The 22,949-nt window shown below is 38.7% G+C and overlaps 1 protein-coding gene across 1 annotated transcript; it reads right to left on the bottom strand.

Moving 5' to 3' along the window:
- Window positions 1–775: 775 nt before the first annotated feature.
- Window positions 776–17,198, bottom strand: LOC141925670 (pancreatic lipase-related protein 2-like). The gene is made up of 13 exons (XM_074830086.1): window positions 17,141–17,198; window positions 16,910–16,960; window positions 15,304–15,458; window positions 12,886–13,011; window positions 11,804–11,938; window positions 10,668–10,776; window positions 9,430–9,549; window positions 9,218–9,340; window positions 6,754–6,869; window positions 5,081–5,210; window positions 3,893–4,004; window positions 1,907–2,069; window positions 776–1,048 (listed from the first exon to the last, which is right to left on the bottom strand). The coding sequence occupies exons 1-13, from the start codon at window positions 17,196–17,198 to the stop codon at window positions 776–778; spliced, it is 1,671 nt and encodes a 556-aa protein (XP_074686187.1).
- Between the last annotated feature and the right edge of the window lie 5,751 nt (window positions 17,199–22,949).

Genomic DNA, 22,949 nt, shown 5'->3' with positions numbered 1-22,949 from the left:
CAGAAGAGCAAGGTAGAGGTGGAAACTTCAGCTTCACCAGGTAAAGAGAAAATAGTTACATTGAAGGCTGCCAGAAAATTTAAGATCCTCGATAGTGCAACATAGTTTTGATAAAGAAGATGTCTGTTTCAGGTATGGAGAAATGTCCTAGCTCACTCAGTGTTCAGCAGGGCTGAATAGAGAACATCAATGAGTTCTTCCACAAGAAAAAGGCAACAATTAAATATTTTGCCATATATTAAGCTGTCCTGGTTGACACATGGTGAACTTTGACAGTAGAGTTTCTCAAGGTCTACTGTATGACTCCGTACGCAGTCCCAGCTTCTAAGCAGTCTTTTGGATGTGCTGCTAAAATGTTGTTTAAATGCGTTCTTCAGGAAGGAAGGACATGTTAGACAATGCTGTTGAAACTCTGATTATTTTTATATTTAAAATTATTCCTCAGACTCCTGACATAGAAGCAATCACATGCTTCTGAAAGCATACAAGTGCCCTTTTCCTGAACATATAAGTAGGCACTATCAAAGAATTTGGCTGTCTATGCTCCCCCTGTCTTTTTTCTTTTTTTTTTTCCCTCTTCTTTCCTTTTTTCTTTTTTTCTTTTTTTCCCCCTTTTTTCTTTTTTTTTCTTTGTTTTGTTACTTCTTCTTGGATGCTCCTTCTAAGATAATTTTCAAAGGGAATTGGCTGGGACTTTTTTTCCTATTTTATTATTTCCCCCCTTGACTGTGAAATATAATCACACTGCATGTGGGTGTTATTAGTAAAATACATGTTAACTGTCATTGTAACTGGAATTCACAAAGTGTAACTCCCCTGTATGGATAAAAGCTGACAAAAATAATAGGGCTTTTGTAGTGGGTGGGGCAAATTTTTCACAATCTGTTGGAGGAGCCTTGTTAATGCTTTGCTGCTGACTGAAGTGTCTTTTTCCAGAAGGTGAGGGTTGCCACAGTGGACAACCACAGCATTCCTCACCGAGCCTCAGCAAAGTGCCAGGGCTTGCCACGTGCTTGGCCGCACGGTTCCACAGCCGCAGAACACAGACCTGACGAGAGAGGAAGAGTTTAAGGAAATATTTTTCAGCACAATGGGACGTTTTTTTAGCAGCAGCCCAAGATAATCAATATAAATCTTATTTTTATTACATGTTAGGTCAAAGTATGAGTTCTAGTAGACTGAGAACATAAAGTGTGTGTCATCAAATGATTTTTTAAAGAATTACTAGTTAGTGACTAATTATTAAATTTCAAGACGTGTTTGCCTTTATGCTCTGACTCTATTAGCATTTTAATTTGGACCAGGAGTGCACTTTTGAAGGGAATCTCCCACTCCATTTTCCCCACTTACTACACTTTGGTTTACATGAGAGAGTGGTGTTGGGGCACATCAGCTGGATTCATTTTAGCTAAAACTAAACTGAGAGCTGTGCTCCAGAAGTGTACCTAGTGTACTGCAGATGTCAGCGGGTGCTGGACCTGTGGGATCAGTTTGGAGTCAGCTGAGGTACCCTGCCAAGACAAGTGTACTGCTGCACTCTGCAGGCCTGTTTCTGATGTGCCGTGCTACGTGCTAATGGAGGTGTATCTGTAATTTAGGAGAAAAAGATGTACCTTTTTTACAAGAACAGGGCTACACCCCTGCAGAATTTTGGATTTGATATCTCTATTTCTTGGGGAATTCTGGCTGAAGTGCTCAGCTGGTGGGAGTAACTGTGGTCAGACAAACACCCAGGTACTGCAGTGAAATTTGGATTAGGCTCTTATTTTCAGTACTTAAACCCTCTTGCTTTAAGTAGCATGATACCATGCTAAAGGTGTTTTGGATATTTTTTCCTTTTTTCTGTTTGCTGTTTTTTCCTCCTCAGACCCACAGAATGGAACATGATTAGATTGTATACTCACACATTGCCATTTTCCCCAGATGTTATTGTAACTTCTTCAGCTCCCATGCAACCTCTGTGTACATGACCAGTATGCTTTTTCCAGAGAAACTCAACTTTTGAAATGTTCCCAGAAATTTCTGTGTCAATGTAGTTCAAGTATGTGTGGCCTGGTTTGAAAGTTCCTCTGCCAAAAGAAAAGCACATAAGCGATGCTCTGTGTTCTTTACAAATGAGAAAAAAAAAAAAAAAGCTACAGTTTAGGCAGAAGGGGAGATGAGTTGTGGGATGCTATGACAGTTGAAGCTTTGAATACTATCATTATAATTTTACATTTATTACATTATTATTACATTATTATTACATTATTTACTTTCAGTAATTACCAATCAGGGACGTTAGACAAAATTTTAGCTTAGAACATGTTCTTGGAGAGTATGTTCCTTGGGGGTCTTGATGCAGATCATCCAGATCTGAGGCTTTCAGCTCAGGCAGTAGGGGATCATGTCTCAGGTGCAGAAACACCAAATTTTGTCCTCTCTGCTGACTAGTCATTCAAGCTATGTAGCAAAGTCTTTTGTAAAGTCTTGGACCTTAGATTTATTTGTACATAAAATATGTCAAATACTTCTTTGGACAAACATTGTAACAGGGTTAAACTTAGGGAAGATTAAAAAGAAACCACACACACAAATATATATAATGCACTTTTCATTTAACCTTTTTTGTAGGGGGATTAGGAAGGAATATCTCATTGACATTTGGGTTGATTTTTTCCTCCAAATTAGTATTGCAATTTTTTGCCTTAGCTGAAGCTATTGTGGTGGTGCTGAGGGTACCTCATCTCTCCCATCATGATTTATCCTGAATACCTGGAGGAAGTTCTGAAGACTAAATGTCACTTTTTTTCCACTGGCTGAAGTCTGTGGTGCAGATACCAGCTAGGCAAATCAGTGAAGGCCACAAAGTCTCTGTATTAACCTTATTTGAGAAAGCAGAGGAAACACCATTCCTGCTTATATTGGGAGGTTATCCTGGATCCCACTACAGGCTTTCAGCCTATCAACCCAATGTATAGGCTTGTTGGTACCTAAGGAGGAGATAACTACTCAGAGGGACCTACAGAATTATGCAAATGACTTAGTTGCTTAAATTCCTTTGCCTTTTGGGATGAAAACATTGGATTAGTTAGCCCAGTCTTTGTCAGTATTGCCATGGATATTATTTTAGACGTTAATTTTTGAAAATGAGATCTACCTTCAAATAAGTCCAAGTCAAAAAGTTTTCTCAGTGTTTCTGCTTGCTCTCAACCATGAAGAAAATTGAAAATTATAGTTTACATTCAAGTCTTCTGTGGTATCAGTGTTCGTTATAACAGAATGCACATTACAGTGTGATATTAACAATGAAATTACCTCTAGATGTATTGCTGCAGTAGGATATTTGCAAGCAAATGTACTCCTGGTACAGATCAGTAACAGGGCTATGTTCAAACACAGAGGAGGTTGGTTTTACAATATTTAAACTGTGCTTTTTGACAAGGATCAGTTTATGAGATTTAAATTCCCATTTACTGGAGAAAGCCAGGCTGAGTGGACAGGAATCCCAGCCTCCAGCACGGTTCATAACTGAGCTGCAACATTCTTACTCACGTATTCCCTAGAGGGAATGGTTAAATGACTGTACATCATGCAGCTCTTTGTCTTCTCAAAGAAGATCACCAAATGATGTTTGAATCCAGCAGTAGCCACAGAGCTCTTTGCTCTTGCCCACTTTGCTATGCTAACTGTCATCCTCAGAAAAGAAAATGCAAAGCAAGAGAGACCGACCAGCAAAAAGATTTTGACCACAATCTGTAACATGGGGAACTTCAACCACTTATCAGCTACTTTTATTACCAATGTAAATCACAGATCGCATAAAACAAGATGCGACATGTAAAAACAGCTATGTATAAATTCAATGTGATAACAATTGTAGAGTCATTTTTTCAAGTCATGTTAAACTTACTTGTCAATTGTATATTTTTTCCTGATCCCATTAGTTCCAGTCAGGGCTACATCTATATTTCCCTTTATGGTTTCTGTTGCAGATACTCTGACATGTATCTCTTTTCGCCAGCCTTTGAAAGCAAAATTAAATAGATTATGGTTGTAAGATTTCTTTCCTAAGGGTAAAACTTCTCATACGTTTCAATGTCTTTCAGGGAGAGGAACGGATTGCACAAATGTGCTTGCAAGTGAACAAATTGTCACTCTTTATTAAGGCAAATGTTAGTTCTGCATGATTCTGGTAGTATTAATTTCCTTGACAGTGGTCTAAATCGCAGATCCAATCTTTGCTGACCTACTGGCTATGCTGAGTACTTAATCTGCCATGGCCAATACTGTACCTTGCTCTTCCACTTGGCCTCACTTTTAATTTTGTAATTTCTTACACTTATGAACAATTTGGGGGGTCTCATGGGTAGCGTGTTAGCTCTCAACTATGAAGTGAGGTCCACTGGACTGCTGTGTTGTTAAAGATACATTAAACAAAACTGGCTGCTCTCCCAGGATGATCCTGATATACAGAGTGTTTAGGGTTTTTCTTATACCTGTTCACAGCCCAACAGCTGTCAGGAGAGCCTGTCATCCCCCATCTATTTCTAAGGCAGAAGCAGAGTCTCAGATACAATAGCACATATTGAGTTCAAGCAACCAAGTTTGGGAAGTTTTTGTACTGGCTTTAGTTCCCAGTTCTGTGGCTGCTTCTACAATAATCACAATTAAAACTATACTTCTTATTACTCCCTGCCATTTTGACTTGACAAGCTTTGCAAAAATATTCTGAAATGATCCAGTTTTAGAAATTTTTTTCAATAAAAACAATGTAACTTTTTTGATTTGAAATTTTGCACTTTCAGCATAACATCCCCCACACCTTCAGCTTTATAGAATTTTTGAAGCCATCACCTAATTAACAAAATTTTAGCAGGGTTTCTAACTCGGAGGTCAGCATCAGTTAATCTGTTTCTATAATTATTTCAGCCTTTCCCAGATAATGCCAGTACTGCATGTTCCTAACACACCTGAAACTCTAGATTTTGTACTGAGTGCCACTTGTTAACTCCAGCAGCTCTCTGTAGAAGTGCAAGGTATTTTTTTAACACATAATTCATTGCCACTTTAAAATTCACTACCCAAAATGAGTACTTACGAGCATATGGAGGGGAAGGCCCTGTGTTTAAATAAACCTTTTGCTGTTCTTTTTCAGTTTTATGTAAAAACATATCAGCATAATGACCCATCAGAGGGCATCCTTCCTTTGGGCATGGGAAGCAGTCTCCCTAGGGGAAAATAACAATGTATATTACAAGACATTATCTGTTTTAATCCCACTTCTTAAAAGTATAAGAAATTAGGGTATTTCAGCTATTTCCCAGCTTTTTGAAAATGCACGTGCTTCTGAGTTCAGATCATATCTTCAGTATTTATCAGTGTGGTGAAAGAAGGAGCTGAGATGGTCAGTCAGCTTATTTCATCTGGTCAAAAATCAGAGAAAAACAGGTTGAAAATCTGGCCTAATTCCTTACGCTCTTGCAGAGACCATAAGTAAATACCTTAATGACTATTGTGCCTTACTACCTGATCTGCAAAATACAGGTAATATATTCATCTTTTATAGGGTCCATTTGAAAGGTTGTCTGACAATTATTATAGGATGGGTAACCATATTTGCAAGGAGGTGTGGCTGGATATCTCACTCATATGGTAAAGATATTTAAGTTTAGGAGTACTGAAACTTGGGGGTCTCACTTTGGAATGTGTTCAGTCAGCTTTTCAGCCTTTATTCCCATGCAGATCCTTAATGAAATTAATCTACCTACATAAATAAAACTTTCAGATCAAGACCCTGACATCCATTAAAAAGAAAAAAAAAAAAAAAAAAGCGTGTATATTTTCAGTGAAAGTGATTTAATTGCAGATGGAAAAAATAGCATTGTTGTATTTAGATATTGGAATTTTGGTATTTGGGAGGTTCTGTAGGAACTGGTATTTGTGGATCTTTGGCTATTTGGGCATTAGATGAATAAAAGGCTAAATGATCAGCATCACTTGCTTATTATGAGAATGAAAAAAATATTTCCCTCACATCACTAAATTGCACAGGCTTGAGGTTTTCAAGTCCTGAATCACATCAGACTTTCAAGTTACATGGCAACATTGCTAAAAACGTTAACAACTTTTCCACAGTATTGTAATCTTTCCTTTTGGGAGTAGATAGAAACAAATTCAGACTTGTCTTACTCCTTGACCAGTCCTCAGTTACATTGCCAGAAATGGTCCACTAAAAGTCCAGTTATATCAGGCATGAAACACCAGGACATTATGCCGCTTTCTTTCTTGTGCCACCTGAGTGTTGTGTGAGCAATGCTGTGCTGTATAAATATCTCCCCTGCCCTATATGCTGTGGATGTTTATTGTTTATACAGATGTTTAAACGTTTCTGAAATTCAGAGACTGTCCTCTTGATGATGGGTTCCACCAGGTTTAGATGGACTTCCTTCAACCAGAGTCTCCCTTACAGCTGACCTACGCAAAAGGTGAACCCAGCCACAGCCTTTCACTGCCCTCTTACTCAGCTCTTCATCTCTCCCTCTGTAACTGTTTTGGGTGTTGATATTTACTGCCTTATTTTCTTCTAGATCTTTTTTTTTGAGTTTGCTGCTTTTACGTTTTGCTTGGTTTTTTGGGTATGGTCTGGATGAAGGTAGTCGGTAGGTCTGCATGGCCTCCCCTGTATCCCATGATCCAGAGCATAGAAGTTGTCCCAGAAAAGGGGAAGGGCAGGGCTATAACTGCTCACATAAATATGTACGTGATACTTACCAATATGAAAGCTCGGTATGTTTCACACTGATATCCAACAAATCCGTTTGGAGTGATAATACTCTCAGCATAATACCGGAGACTTCTTTTATGTCCACATCCAATAGATCTATATTCTGGGAAAAAGCCCAGGTTCAAAAAAGATAAAAGCTGTATGTTAACATAAAGTCTGTGCCAAAGCAACACTTGTGGGTCTTTTTTCCTCAAGGCATTTGTGCATATAGTGATGTCTCAGATTAAAAATTAGTAATAATTCACACTTTAAATGTCTTTTAGTTATCTGGTTTTACAGTAAAAAGTTTACTTATGACTATATATATTTTTTCGATGGGGAAGAGCTAGGTTCTAATCTGCGTGTGCCTGTGCTCATGCTGGAGTTAACAGAGGTGGAGATGCACCAAGGCACACCTTGTGCAGCCTTCCATCCTGTTATGTGTACTTAACTGATTTTACTTTAGCCTGAGAACCCAGGAGGATTTAGGAAAATTTCCCTTTGATATTTCAAAGACTGGAATAATTCATAGCTACAGTGTTTGTAAAACATATAGTAGTTACTATGAAGTAATTTTCATTTGCTTACCATTATCACAACATGGTATTTAGTAAAACCATAGTTTCCACTCATTTCTAGATTTAAAGGTAATTGTAGTAATTATTTTAACTTCAGTAGCTTTCAGTATTTTTAAGCCCTAGAAAATCTGTGGTCATTTGACAGTGGTGATTCTATGAAATGATCTGGAAAGCAAGCTGTTTGGCAGTGTGTCCTTGATTTTGGCAGAATTATTTGAAACAAGTACATTTTCCTATCAGAGTAAAATTTATAAGCAGTCAGTGCAGGAAGGAAGAAAGTCTTATTTGGGTTATATTTACAGGTCCCTTGTAATAAGTATTCTCTTCATTGGCTCTGAAGTCTTCCCTTTATCAAAGCACAATATACTAAAATTAGGTTGTATAAAAACAGGCTCTACCCTGATTCAGTGTGTGTGGGGGGACTCACCTAATCACAGGGTGAAGTCTTGGAGGCACTGAAGTAATTGCAAGCTGGCACAGTTTACAGTGAAATCAGAATTTCACCTACTGTCAATATTATGCACCTTAAAGACAGACCTGTTGGTATTGGCCAGTTGACACACATTGTTCTTTACATAAGGAAAGAAAAAAACACACCAAAATCCCTCTGAAAAATACTTTTGACTGTTTTTCTTGAAAACAATCTGCATCATCAAAGCTTCCTGAGTATGTTTTCTTTATAGTTCTTTTCTTAAATCTAATTCAGAAGGGTCTGTGCTTTTAACTTTAAAACCCTCAGCTCTTAACGGTTGGCTTACTTTGTGCTAGTGCCAAATTCACTTAACATCTATACAATGGGAACATAATACTCCTCTCCCTACTGCATCAAAAGCTGTAGAAAGAGTTACTAAATAACATTTCTAAAGCACTTCATACATAAAAGCACTACATAAATGTAAATATTATCAAACAGAAGAGATATGCACAAAGTAAGGTTTAACCACAAGGCAGGAGTTAAGGCTGTCTCTATTTTTAGAAGCTGCATGAACAACCAACTCCATCTGCTTGTGTTCAATAGAGCTGAGCTTCTCCTTCACCACAAAAAATTGCAAACAGCCTTGTGAAACGTCTCTGGAAAAAATATTTTTTTTTTTTTGCTGAAAATGCAGACATTCTTATGCAGTCCGATTAGAAAGTGTTCTGGTTCCAAGTGACTTTGTGCACAGCCATCTTTCAGTCCTTTTTGTTACTAAGTTCTCCAAACCAATTCTAAGACAGAGTGTTTTTGAAAGCCAATTACTTAACTAGTGGTAGGGATTTCAAAACATTTAGCTGTGAATAACACATGTTCTCATTTCTGTAGGTTAGGATCAGAAGACAGGATTTTGGGGACCTATTGTGCTGGATCCCAGGGTAATTCTGATTAACTGCCCAGCTTTCTTTGAAGAACATGAACTATCAATGGAGCAGTCATTTTGTCACCTTCTATATTTTTAACCTTGTGCTGTTCCCTTTGAAGGCACTAAAGCTGTTAATGGTGTGGATGAGTTACCCCAGTAATATTGGGACTGATGTCTTTCTAGGGAGAAGGGAAGCTCGGATTTTAAAATATTCATTTTTGGATTATCCTTGAATGAAATTTTACCAGTCCTTCATGTGTGGAATTCCCTGAGGTCAGTCTGTCAGCACAGTGGCAGGCTCTTATAAAGGTTGTGATGAACAAGTCTGTGTGCTTTAACTGAAGTTTCCACCTGGAATTTGCCTTGGTTAGTATAAAAGAAAATTGGAAGGTATTTCACAGGCAGCTTTAAATCTTCTGGTTTTGAGCATTCTCTCCCTACTCCAAATCTGAGCTATATAAATAATATATACATTCAAAAGGCTTTACCTTAGCCTAGCCTTTATTTCTAACTGTAGCTTATAGCGAGATATTACTTCTTGAAAATACATGTACCTCTCATAAGGTCATTGATATTCCGAGTTGCAGGAGGTAGACGAAGCTGCTTGCATCCTGGCATCTTCTTCCCACCATTTGGGTAAAAATCCAGGTGGCCACAAGTCTGAAGAATCCCTGGAGCTGAAACGCACAATGAATCAAGGCTGATCACTCCCAGGTACACTGAGGCCAACCTCTGTGTTGGTGTCATCCTTTGTGTGAAAACTTACCAAAGTCAAAGAAAAGATGACCAGCGTGAGTATGAATTATATCAACAAATTTTGCATCTGAAGGATCCAGCCTAACCGTTGTGGGAGTATACTGGAAAAGGGGCCCAGCTGGATCCAAACCTAAATAAATGGAGATATGTCTGATTAAGTAATTAATACTATATGTATGTCATCACATACAGTGTGTGTACATCTTACGTCATTACATTTCTGCCTTTACTCCATATGTAAAAATCCATTTGTGGTCCACAGCCAGAAAAACAAGCAGGGTTTTAGTAGAAAGGTGACTGGAGGCACTGCAGCACAGTAAAAAGCTTGGCTTACTTTTGGGGAACAATGTTATAGGAAGAGGTTTGGGGGTTTTTTGCATGTTAGTGAAAAATGTGAAATCTTGATATGTTACCCTGAGCATGTAGATCTATGTTTATCTCCAAAAGAGCTTGCTTGAAAATATTACCCCTTCACTTCAGTGTCAGTGAGCTCTCTTTGAGGCTAAAGCAACACAGTTCTGATCCCAGTTTCCCTGACTTGCTAATGTGACTGCTCACTGCGTACACAGCTTAGACAAAGCAATGTCCATGCAGAGAAAAGAACTGACTGGAGGAGAAAGGAAAGCAGAAAACAGAGAGCCTTTAAAAAAAGTGATGTGTGAGTGTGTCATGACACTCCATCTCTTCGTAGCTATGCGACTAACAGCTTTCTTCCTTTTCAGGGTGTCCATGGCTATTTACTGTCTCATCCTGACATACTAGATCTAGGGTTTTTAATTTTTCATTTCAGATTTTTAATCTTTTGAACTGTTGAAAAGTCATGCTAGAGTGGGCTTTTAAAACCAAATATGATAATGACTTGCTAGTCTTTAACTAGTCTAGTATTCCACATGTAATACAGTATTTTGTTCCTGCTCTTTTTTATCTTTAAAAATCCTAACCAAGTGCTCCCTGGGACTTGTGACCTGTAAAAAGTGATCTCTATTTAGCCACAGTTGGGACAATTAAGCCCTTCTGATCTGTTGCAGTTGAGCCTTTCTCAGAGCTGTGAACGCTGACATGTGATATGCGTGGCATGTGATAGGACATGGCTTTGTTCGTATGCTGTCATGCTAGCTGTATACTGTTAATTATGACAAACCAGCACATTGCAGTCTGTATTGTGTGTTTATAAGGCAGCAGTGATTCTTCAGTTCTCTTAAATTGCATGAAAATATAAAGCTTCATCAGTTGAAATAGCTTTAGTACCTGTTATTCTTCCAATGCCAGGTTTCCTTCTCCCTGCCTCCCCTGCGGCATGTGCTCCAAGACTATGGCCAATGAAATGAACATTGTCAGGAGAGTAGCCATAGTCTTTCTGAGAAGATGTATGGAAAGGAAAAAGGAAGTGTGTTAAGCAGGGGATACAAGCCTGTGGCACTTCATCATGGCCCCTCTGCTGCGCTGGGACATGGCCAGGCCAGCGGGCGATGGAGGGGTGGGAAGTTACTGTTGTGGGTGCTGGGACCTTTACCTAAAGAGAAGCAGTTCCCAGCTCATCCCATCCCCTCTTATATCACACCTCTGGAAGGGAGTAAACTCTGTCAGGAATTCGTCCTTGTGATAGAAAAGAAGGGAAAGGGAATTTCTGCACATAGTTCCCCTACATTTGCACTCATTGCTTATCCAAGAGGCAAATGACCCCACTGCCTCACCCCTGAACCAGTCTCTCCAGTGAGGATAGCGGTCTGTAGTCTAGTCTGGACTAGATGATCTTCAAGGTCTTTTCCAACCTAGATGATTCTGTGATTCTGTAGTGGAAGAGTTTTCAGTGCCTTTGCCTGTGGCATGTCCTCTGTGTGAATCAAGCGGCCGTCCTGCTACGGAGATGCTCCACCATGTGGGTCCTGCAGGACGGGGAGGGCCATGCCAGGAACGCTGCTGGTGTGTCAGGCTCAGCTGAGCTTCTGCATGGGAAGCCTGACATTGGTGGCTGCAGCAGAGTCACTTCTCTGTGCTGCGATTTAGTTCTTGCAAGAGGCAGTGTGTATGACCCACAGAGAGATGATTTAACCATATTGACCCTCTATTACCCCTCTTCACCCTGCCAGTTTTTCTAGACAGTCTCCAATCTAATGTCTTATCCAGTAAAAAACCCATCATGAGCAAAACTTTCAGAAACTATGACTTGTAAGCCTTTAGGTACATGCTTTTCTGTGGTCTGACACTAAAGTAGGAATTTCCATTTGTGCAGGATTAGAGAATTTTAATGACATTTTCAGCTGCATTATTGAGTACCTCTGTACTTCCTGACTCTATTGCAACAAACCTAAAGTTGCCACCGTGAACACGGCCTTTACCATACAGACTATGCACTGGCTTTCATGTTCCACAGATACTTTTACCTCAAGAAGGTTCAGCAGATATACCAGCTCAGCCCCCACAATGCGGACGTTGTTAACTGCGTCGGTGTACAGACCACTAGAGCCACCTCTCCAGTCAGTCAAAATGCAGTTCACGTCTTCAGTGCGAAACATGAACTGGTGGAAAACATGAAAACAGGAGATCAGAAGCTAACAGGCATGAATTACAATTGTAGCAGGCTATATGCAAACAATATTTTGTTTTGCTGTAACCAGGGACTGTTTATGTGACTGGAAAAGACACATCTTTATATTAATTCCTACAATACTGAGGAATCAACACAAGGAGGCAGAGTGGAGGCAGTGATTTGAACACTGTATAAAGACACACAGCAGCTTGCTTCAGTTCTGTTTTCCATTCCAGATGCCTCGGTTGGCTTTAAGGTATCAATTTCTCTTAATGACAGTACCCCAGTTAGAAAAAGGGAATAATATGACTTCTTTTTTATTGTCCAAGCTTTATTCTTCAAAATGTATATGCTTGGATCATCTAAAAGGATTCACAAATTTGTGTTCATGTGCTGGAAATTTTCAGCCCCGAAGTTCATATGTTTTAACCAAAATATTCTATTCATACACTTCTGCAATTAAACATTCTTATTTTTAATTCTGAAACTATTTCATTTTTGAAATGTACCTAAATAACATGAAAACAATCTGTTGAACAAAGCATTTTGTTTTTATTAGATCAAATGCCTTCCTCAAATCAAAATGTTTATTTTGACCTTTTGCTGAGGTGAGAAAAGTGACTTTTTTTCCCCTTTATCTTTGGCAAGGAATTGAAAAATCAATTAATTATAGGTTTCCCTGTGGAGGTGAATGCAGCAAAAGGGCATTTAGCAGAAGGCTGAAGTGCCCTATACTCATAGCTAGGAACAAGAGGGTGATCATGTGGAACTGAGCTTCATTCTGAGGTTTTTTTTCCCCTCATATATTCCCTGAATTAATAAGAGAATAGAGGTGTAAATTTTATGTGTGAATTTTAAGTCCGTTAATAGGGTGATGTGGATATTTGTACATTCAAATACCAGTAAAATGACTGTCAGAAAAAAATAATACCTTACCCTACATATATTTGTTATCCAGAGGAGGTCTGCTCCAGCAAGATGGCCATGTATGATGAAGCGAGTTTTCCTGTGTGTTCGGAAATTTGAAGCTTTGATAGTTGAAGGATTTATAGCAGAAATTTTCTGTGTCAGAAAAAACCAACAAACAACACAACAAGGATGTGACTGCTCCATCCCATACAGTGTACATTTTGATACAGGGCAGAGTACCCCAATGGTTAAGGCATAGTTGTGGACTCTGAAGAGATGGGTCGTGTTCCTCACTTGTAAACTGCCTTGCTGGGGGATAGCACTTAATTGCTTCAACAAATGATTCACTTCCTCTAGTTAAATGAACTAATGATACTGGCATCCTTTGCACAATGCTTTGAGATATACTGGTACAACATGTCATGTGAATACAAGATTTTATCAAACTTGGCCATAGAAATACAAAGATAGCATCTTCTGCAAGGTATTATGTGGCTGACTTTGAATCTATGTCTATTTTTCTTTCTATTTGCTTTCACTAAGCTGATTTGTATTTTATGAGAAAGCCCACCAGGCTTACAATGTTGGAGGCTGTAGGTATTTTTGGGTTTCTTGATAAGGAAGGCATTCTTTTCTTTTAAACAATACCGGGTCGTTTTAGAACTTGGCTCTTATTTTTTGTTATGGTTTCATAAGCTTGAAAGGGGATGTTGTGCACTAATTAGCACACATCTCACCTCCAGTGAAAGACTGATTTACCAAAAGTTAAAACCTAATAGGCCCCCTCAGCTAGAGATGTTGGACTTATTCTGAGGTGACTCAAACAGGAGGAATCATTAAACACCTCTACTGTTTGTGAGTACCATTTATATATAAAAAACCCCAACTATGAAGCCTTTTTTCATGTAATGTAAGCCAACAACAGCAATAAATACTATATTCCTCCCCCCCCCCCCCCCCCCCTTTGCTTCATTTTTCTTGCTCTTTGTACAAGTATAATTCACTCTCTCTGATAGTCATTTCTCTTCTTTCACCAGACTAGTCCATAGCTCCACAAAACTCTTTCATGCTATGGACGAGCCCAGCTCAGGTACCTCCCAACACCTCCAGTATCCTGTTGTGAGCTTTTCCCAGTACTTGCTGATCTTCAGAGGAAAGGGCTGACACACTGCTAGCATCTTTCAGTACATTCCCATTTGATCCATCCTAAACAGTCCTGCAGGCTCCTTTTATCTACTTCCATTTGTTACTCTGTCACAGTCCAGAGCTTCCTCTCACTGCTGCTAGTTTGCAGATGTAGATAACCTCACCTTTCTACTTTTTTTTTCTTCCATACAGCTCCAGAGTATGCTGTCTCTATGCTTCTCTACCTGATGTGTATTCAGGAGGGATAACCTTGTTCAGCTCTCTGTAACAGAAAGCTCCAAGCTCTACCAAGCCTTTTTCTTTACTCTTTAGTCTCCATTTTCCCTCAGTCCCAGTCTTTCACAAAACGTTTAATACTTGTTTATTTTCTTTATTCATCCCCATTTAATTCTCTTCTTGACTGTTTCCTTCTTTTTCCACATATGATTTCATTCTCCCCATTTTTTCTTTAGTCTCCCGTTCCCCTTGCTAAGCTTCCCTTTAATTTTTCATCCTATTTTCCTTCCTGTCTCTGGTGAACATGGATACTTTATCTTCCGATCTTCACTCTTAACTATCTACCTGCTCTTAGGGCTCAGTGTTGGCCACCACATAAGCAGAGCCTCTGAGATCAGTTATATGTAGTTCAGAGGTCCTAGTAATCAAGTGTATGAACTACATCCTCGAGTCGTGTGTATGGGTCTGAAATATGTTTTCAATCTGGAGACACATAGGAGTCAAAATTGAACTTTCCTTTTGTACTGCCTTCCCTACCTCTGGTTTTATAATACTAAACCTGAACTGAATTTGGGCCATTAGCTTACTGTAGAGAAGTATATAAAATATATCCAAAATGTCTCAGATGACTTGTGTTAGAAAGCTGGGATTAACATGTTGTAAATATACCTGGCTCATCAGAGCGCTAAAATGAGGAAAAAGAAAAAAATATGGACGAAAATTATGATGGACTGTTTGTGTGTAATATAGAATTGGGGCTTCTCCTGGGACACTTATGAACAAAAATATGGGAGAAAAGAAACTGTCTATATAATTTGTTGAATGTGTTTACTATCAGTGTTCAGAATCACAGAATCGTCTAGGTTGGAAAAGACCTTGAAGATCATCCAGTCCAACCATTAACCTATCAATGTCAGTTCCCAACTACACCATATCTCTCAGCACTATGTCAACCCAACTCTTAAACCCCTCCAGGGATGGGGACTCCACCACTGTCCTGGGCAGCCCATTCCAATGCCTAACAACCTATTCTGTAAAGAAATGCTTCCTAATATCCAGTCTAAAAACATAGCAGTTTCTTACTTGATATTTTATGATGTTGTCTCTAGTGTAAAGAAAGAAATTGGTATTCACGTCTTCTGGAGAGCTGGGCAAGCCTGCCAGTTGTCTCCCTGGGATCCCAGACCAAGGGGGGTTATCTGTAAAGCATCCAAGCCTTTTGTAGCAAACTTCCCTTCCTGGGGTACACAAAGAAAAATGTTAGTGTTCTGGGAACATAGCAGGTTAGGCTGCACCTACAAGAAGCTGGCAGGATAGTGTTTATACCAGGGAAAGAGAAAATGGCTGATCCAGGTTAGGATGGCACTTGTGTTCACTTTTCATTAAGGTGCTCAGTTGTGCTCTTGTGCCTTGTGCATGTAGCAGGGACTTGAACTTCAAGACTGATTCCTGATGCAAACATAGTGTAGAGCCCAGCTTGATGAACTTGGGAGAATCACGATGTGTTTGTTCAAACATATTGTTAACACAGCTGTCAGAAAAAGACAATAAAATCTTCATCTGGATTCAGAGAACAAATGAGTTTTTGCTGACAGCGCAGAGCAGTCCTTCAAATTAATCCTAATGCTCCAGGGATTATCTGAATTTTTATTTCTTGTGCAACAATTCGTGAAGGAGTAAAAAGAAACCAGAACATTAACATAGATAACCTCCGGTTGCTCCACAATGTACATTAAATATTTCTCTTATTTTTTTATCACCATAAGATTTTAGTGGAAGAAATAAAATGGCATTTAAGTGGAAGCCTAGAGCAAAGCACAGCCTCTGGATGTGTAGTCTGTGCCTGAAGAACTAGTTTCCCAATTTCTATTGTGGCTTTAATACAGTAATGATGCAAATATGACATATGGGTGTTACCATTAAATGTTATCCTTACCCACTATTACAGTGCAACAGTTGTGAAATCCCAAATAATTTTTATTGCTCTTAAAAAGATACTGAGAACAATGAGAAATTATTGTTACCAAGGATAGGTGACAGATTCATACTACATCAGACTGTGATTCTATTCATTACTCTTTATGAAATGCAGGGGTAGAGTGATAGGTACTGGAAATACATTTAGAGGAAGAGAAGATTGAATTGTGGAGCTGCAGCTAGAGACTCCACAAGTGACCCAGTTGTTTCCACAGGGGTCTTTGCTCTGATGCCAGTGAATTTTTGGACTGTGTCTTTTTGTTTCTCTCTGCTCTTTCTGTGTGTCTGTGCCTGTTGAACTATTCTTTCCTATCAGTAAAGAGGTGTTTTGGACGAGGACTATTTTCTTGTTCTCTGCATAGCATGGTGAATAGTAAGTGCCTTGGCTGGCATTACAAGTGTTGTAGCTACCATAAATGATGGTGTGGTTGAGGGTGGGTAAAGGAATCTGTTCTGGAAGAATTTTAGTACTAATTCATCTATAAAAATACCTTTCTAATTCCCATTCTGTCTGCTAGTTTCAAAAAGCTTTACAGAATTAAAAAGTAATAGGTTAAGTGTGGGAAAGACATGACATAACTCAGTGCTTCTAATGAAGAAGTATGTTAAATCTGTTCCAAAGGACATCGTTTTTCTAAAATACAGATATTCTGGTATAAGCTGTACACAACAATTTTTACTGTCTATAGACTTTAACAGCTATGTGTCTTACCTCTGGCTGCACCAAGAAGAAGAAGAGTAGTGATCCATACTGCAAACATCTAAAGCAAATAAGAACACAATTCAAATATAAATCAAAATATAATCTGGAATTCCCCTAAGGGTTTCTTTAACACATTAAAAAAAAGTCATAGTGGCCATAGGAGTACTTCAGGCATTTAATGAGTTGGATCCAAAAGAATCAACACTTCCTTAAAGATAGCAAGGTTTTGGGAAAATATCTTTGGGATTCTTTCTTTATGCCATGGAGATTTTGCATATGCAGGATATCCTTTAGGCATCTCTTAATGATTGTCTTCCTGACCTCGACAAATCGAAGCTTTTTTTTTTTCTTTAGAGCTGCAATTTATGGGCAAGCAAATAAAATTCTTAAAGGATTTGCATCAACATATTTTTTTAGAGTGAAGTTTCTTCTAGCATTTAATAGTAAAGTTTTACACATATAACTGCTATTCAGTGACTATTTAAAAGAACACAGGAACAAACTTAATTTGTGATTCTAAATCATATAGATAGTTTTGAAAACTCATTTTGAGCATTGCTGTCAGCCATGTATGCTTATCAGCCCTGACCTGCTTGATCACTTAATCACCAGCTGATAGGTAAGCGTCAGAGTAAATGGAACCAGTCATTTACTCTGAGGTGAAGTAGGGAAAGCGTTTTAAGTGTAGTCTCACTACTACTAGTAGTAACTTATTTTCAAAGGAAAGATCATTCTTAGAAAACTCTAACATCAGGCCCTGGTCCTCCAATGAGTCCTTCACAGGTAGAGCCTTGCATCCGCTTCCTGACCTTGCACCCCTAGTCCCCTGAAGTCCATAATACACTATTAGGAGGAAAGAGTTCATCCCTGCAAAACCCACTGCAGGTTCAAGCATGTCCTGCTTCCATCTCCTCTCCTCCAGCCACTCACCAAATACCCCACGCCTTATCACAAAGCACTTTATTTCAGTTCATCAGATATTTTTTGCTCCAATGTACCCCATTTTACCTTGGCAAAGCTCAGAGCAAGTTCTTGCATCCACCTCTCAGTTGATTACGGCAAGCCTTGCAGAAGCCCTCTGAGGAGCCTGGAATGAAGCAGGACAGCACTGTGCCTGCCCTCCGAGGGCATGCAGCAGAGGGACGCTCACCTCACCGCTGCTCCACAACGTTTGTGTTCCCAGCTGCATCTGTGACTTTGTTGGCTAGTGCTGAAAGAGATCTCCTTGTGTCAGGCACGCTTCATCTGAGATAACATGAACCAGGTCAGACTAGTTGCTGCATGACTCCACCTGTTTTATGCAAAGTTTCAAATAGGGTGTTATTGTCATTCACTGGTAATTATTTTTAAAGCTAAAAAGTGCTGGGAAGTGTGATGTAAACACTGAACAAACACACGGCCTTTCAGGATCAGGAACAAGGCTCTTGCTATTGGCTGGGCTGCTTGTCTCTGTGTGATGCTGAGTTGGGATTCAAGTGACTTAACATCACACCAGAAGGCAGTATCAGAGCCCCAGTCTCTTGGGTCCTCCTCTAGAGTTTTAATAGCAAAACCATCCTTCCTGGAGCTGATCCCTGCCTTAAATAATTTACAGTCTTAAGTAAAATCTTCAAGTTCGTATTTGATAGTTAAGTCTACCATTACAACATCAAGACACAAAAAAGGGGTGAGCTAGCATGTATGTTCACAAGGATTAAGCTGTTATCTGAGAAAAGGCAGAAAGGAGAGAGAAGGATGAAAAAATGATAAAAAACTTATATTGCTCAGTCTGTCATTTGTTATTTGTTCATCTTGTAGATTTCTTGTCTATAATTTTGCTAGTGGATGAATTACCTGACTTTGAAAAGATGACAGAAATGCTTTTAAACAGGGGAGAATAGTTCCTTGGGCAGATTGTCACTACATCCAATCACCACGAATCTTCATAATGAAGTTGTATGAATTGCAGTAATTTGAGTTTTTAGTGTTCTGATAATGATGTCTTTTCACATAGCACTATATTGTTGTCATACTATTATGTTAACATTTCTGATCAGGCTTTCCTAGAAATCTTTGTTCCTGTATGTGGGTCTTTTCCAACCTAAATGATTCTATGATTTTGTGTAGACAGAAATGAGAAACTTGCATCTCAACATTTTAATGTTAAACCCTTTATGTATATTGGGTGACTATTGGCCCCTCCTAAGCCAAGGGTGTACAGAAATGGGAGACTCCCTTTTGGTATAATCCTTTCCACTGACTGATGACTTATTCACATCTAGCACATACAAATATGAACTGGGTTAAAGTGATTCTTAAGAGTGTTAAGCACAAAAACATTTCCAGGCTTTTTTTTTTTTTTTTAAATTAGATAGCCTTGAAAGATTCATATCTTTAGATGCAGATTGTAGAAGCAATTAGATCCTCCATCTCTGTGCTCCATTACCCTAGCAGAAAATTAAAAAAGAAGGCTAGTATGTAGCTCAGGGAATTTTTTTAAAAATTTCTTCAGGACTAAGTTAGTCCAGAAAAGTGTTGAATTATTCACATTAAAATTAATTTGAATGTTCTTCTGCTTGCATAATTAAAGACTGTTGTTAAGGTGTAAATTGGTCAGTTAACCAGTCACCAATAGAATTGAACAAACAAAAATCCTGACCAGGTGTTTGGAAGAAATGGATAAAAGCAGCACACACAAAAAAATCTGCTTCCAAGATATCCTAGGTCATCCTGGCCACAACTGTATTCAGTGGTAGTTAACAGGTGCTCAGAATGTGATGCTACAGTGTACAGTATGCTCAGATCTGGTGGTCAGATGCTTAGATCTGTCCTACAATTTTATATTCAAAGGCAGTGGATGCTTGGGGTTTTTATACCTCTAAGAATTTATAGACAAACTCAGAAAGGCTGATTCATTAGAATTTAAGGACCCCAGAGAAAATTAGTATCTAATCTACATAACTTGCTTTTGATTTAATTCTATTATATATAACACTGGACCAAAACTTCATTCTATTCTCAGAGTTTCCTCCCACTTCAGAAGGAGAGTTTACTGCAGAAACAGGTCACTCAAACTTTTAAATCAATCTGGTTGATTCAATAAATTATTCTTGTTAATTTGAAATCATAGGGTTTACCTATTTAGACTATTTTGGTGCATATGCCCTCGGGGGAGCTCAAGAAATCAGAATTACCCATTACATGAAGAAGCCTTTTTGGAACCTGGTATTATAGTCCCAAAGAATACCTCACATTAGTCCCAAACCAATCCTCTACTGCAACATGGACTTCAACAACAGTCTGGTGGTGAAGATTTCAGATCGCTTACAAGACTCAGTGATGCTGCCAAGTTAAAGTTAGAATGACATGAAATTTAAGGGATTTTGATTTTACCTATGGTGAGACTATCTTTGTCTCACCTTCTAGATGTAAATGTGTACTATGCAATTCTTATAAATCATCATTCCAGCTGGTACTGAGCATCAATTGGAGCTTAACTGAGGCTTTTCTCAGAACACATGAAGTGATTATTTAGTGATATTCATGCTGCCTTTCAGCAGTCAGTGCGACACCAGAGCTCTTCTCCAGTGTTCAAGACAAGGTTGCTGGGAGAGCACGGTATCTTTATATTTGTAACAAACTAGTCAGAGGATTTACTTCAGCAGACAAGCATGAAATGCGTTTTCTATGCTAGTTTACTAATACCAGGAAAGCTTGTAGCTCAGCAACATTGTTAAATGTCATCACTTCTGTGTCAGTTTCTAGAGAACTTCTCACTTTAATGGGGTTAACTACTTCAGTATTATTTGGGACCTGTGTAGGAAGTAGCAAGCCACAAAGTGCTGACTCTCCATCCTTTGGAAGTTCTTGAGAATTTCTCTTCCATGAACTTGTCCAAGCTTTCCCTGAACTCATGCATGCTTCTAGCACACCCAGCATCCTGTTTCAAACACACCGTAATTATGCAACTGTGAGAAGAATCATCTCCTTTCATTTGTTTTGAGGTGTGCAACTGCCAACTTCATGTCCCCTGTTACTAGTGTGGAAGAAAATGAACAAGTAATTTTGTATTTGAATTCTCCATGAACCTCTTCATTTTATAGACCACATTCACATCCCCATCTCTTTTCTGGGCTGATTTCTGGTTTTCCCTTATATGCCAGAAGAGGTGAGAAATTACTACTTTTTTCATTTGGCTGAGTAGATAAAGCATTCATCTTTTGCCCTCCATTAACAAAACCAGTAAGGGAAATTCCTTCTGTCCTGAAGTTTTGTCAATGAATGTGTGTTTTCTTGATGGATGAAGTGGCCAAAAGTGGAAGAAGGTTCTTTCTGCAGATCAAACACAGCTTTGTGCAGTCTCTCCTAAAAGGTCCTTCTATAGCAACATCTGTAAGAGAGGAACTTATTGATGAGGTAGAGTGCATATACTATGTTATGATAAAAAATAGAACTAACAGGGATAATTCATTCAAGATATTGTGTAGGGCTGTCTATGTTGGGTCTTTTTTTTTTTGTCCTTTAACTGTAACTGCACCCACTTGTCACATCTTAACCTGGAGAGTAAACTTTCTGGCCAGGGACCTACTTATCTACCTACAACTGCACATTGTGGGGCATGTAATTCAGTTTTGGGTATGAATCATTTTTATTATAAATGTATATAAACAGTAATGTAAAAGTCACCTTTTCCACCATGTCAGTTTAAGGCCCTCTGTAAGGAAATAACACTTTTGAATACAAAAATTTTAAATACTAGCAAGTATTTTTCTATGCTTTTCACTCTGCTTGGCTGCTGAAATAGATATGAAGGGATTATTACTCTTTTTATCTGCTGTTCCTTCGTTTTGATCCAGCTTCTAATACTTTTATTGATGCCAATCCCAATGGGATTCACTCATAGAATAAAATACTTAGCTAAAGAAAGCACCAAATGTTAAGTTTCACTTGCTTTGTATTTTAATACCATTTAAACTAAGAGCCGTCGCATGACTTATTTGTACTGCCCGTGGAAGCCCATGTTTTTTTCTTGTACTTCTTGAGGTGACCCTGGAGATACCATGAGATTTGATCTGTAATGCTCCTGACTACATTTTGTCCCCAAAATTAGAATAGATTTAAGAACATTGGCTCCTGTCTGCTCTCCTCATAGCAATATGTGTTTTGAAGGATGTGAGGGTGTAATTAGCTGTCCTTTGTTCACTGCTTACCGCTCTGTGGTTAACTGTAACACTTACTGGCACTCCTGAGAAGATGGGTGAGGAATGATTAAACTTCGCAGGGAATACTGCAGGAGACATTCCCCTGAGCTTTATCTGGCCTTCTAATGTCTAAATCAGGAAGTGCTGTCTAGCCTGGTCTGTCCCGGACATGTCTGGGTAGGTCTGAAACATCCCACTACCATGCTACAAAGTTATGTAATTCAGTGTCAGTTTAGAGCTCCTAGGAAACTGGAGATCAATATCCTGTTGATGCAGGAGAGCAGAAATAATCTCCTTCTTTCAGTCCTAGTACTGTTTAACATTCATTTAGCAAAATTCAATAACATCAACTTTAGATTGGAAAAAACAGGGAAAAAAATCGTATTTGTATAGTGCATCAGTTTGACAAAATATCCCTCTCCCTGGAGCAGTTTAGAGAAGAAAAGAATTCAAGCAGTGTTAGTGAGTTCAACCTTTCAAGCCTGAAGACACATATTTTATTATTTTCACATAATCACGGTGCAATTGCTAATAACCATCTGGTTAGTAATAGGTTATGCTTGTCTCTACAGCAGCTACTTGCAGATTGTGTCTAAGCTATGTATTTGAAACAGATAACAGTAGGTCAGAGTCACTGATGGAATTCAACAGTTATACTGATTTACACCAGGTAAGATCTGAAATTTGTGTCTTAATAAATAAAATAAATTTATTCCTGCAGTTATGTCTTAGTTTGTGTCAAATAGAATTCCAAGTGAGTTAGTTTTTCATAATTTCTGTGATGAAACACTGTTGTGCTTAACACTTATTCTGAGGACAGTATTGAATTTAAAAGTACAAAACAGGGAACTGAAGAATGTGATATAAAC

This window comes from Strix aluco, chromosome 7 (genome assembly GCF_031877795.1).
Source record: "Strix aluco isolate bStrAlu1 chromosome 7, bStrAlu1.hap1, whole genome shotgun sequence".
NCBI lineage: Eukaryota > Metazoa > Chordata > Aves > Strigiformes > Strigidae > Strix > Strix aluco.
The sequence above is the reverse complement of the archived record's forward strand: the minus strand, read 5'-3'. Positions and strand labels throughout refer to the sequence as shown.